At 59.2% G+C, this 527-nt stretch overlaps 1 protein-coding gene across 1 annotated transcript in view; it reads right to left on the reverse strand.

The window, feature by feature from the left end:
• Positions 1-527, reverse strand: part of LOC104270360 (signaling lymphocytic activation molecule-like) — a 10,179-nt gene that overhangs the window by 2,961 nt on the left and 6,691 nt on the right. The window contains exon 5 of the mRNA XM_009864692.1: positions 16-294. Within this exon, the coding sequence (XP_009862994.1) occupies positions 16-294 (279 nt within the window). The remainder of the gene's footprint in view (positions 1-15; positions 295-527) is intronic.

The raw sequence follows: 527 nt of genomic DNA on the forward strand, positions 1-527 counted from the left end.
CCCCGGCCCCCTTGCGAAGGATGTCCTCGTAGAGCTGCCTGTCCTGCCGGCTTGTGTTGAGGATCTCCAGGGAGAAGTCGGACTTGTTGAAGTGAATTTGCTCCTGCATGTAGCTGGTGTAGTTGCCATCTGAGTACCTGAGCAGGACCTGCTTGCTCTCTGGGTCCTCCGTACTCCTCTTCCACGAGGCCGCCCCGAAGCGCCGGGTGAGATCCTGGAGCTCAGAGGGGATCCGCAACCTCGTCACCTTCCCCAAGGTGCCCAGCACCGTCTCCCTCACCCCACGGTCCATACCTGGGAGAAAAATGGAGAGAAGCGCTGAGGCAGGCAGGGAGGGGGGTCTTGGAGTGAACGTGTGCCCCCCCTCCCCATCCGCTCCGGTTGGACACTCCCCAGCAAATCCACAGATTGGGAGCAGCTTGTGTTGCATGAGATAAACGGGTAGAAAATTGGATGGATTATCTAACTGCGTTTTCAAGCTCTGGGTTATCCACCATGTCCTGCTGCGGGGATTACCGGCGGGGGGG

This window comes from Apaloderma vittatum, unplaced genomic scaffold, assembly GCF_000703405.1.
Source record: "Apaloderma vittatum isolate BGI_N311 unplaced genomic scaffold, ASM70340v1 scaffold27572, whole genome shotgun sequence".
Lineage (NCBI taxonomy): Eukaryota > Metazoa > Chordata > Aves > Trogoniformes > Trogonidae > Apaloderma > Apaloderma vittatum.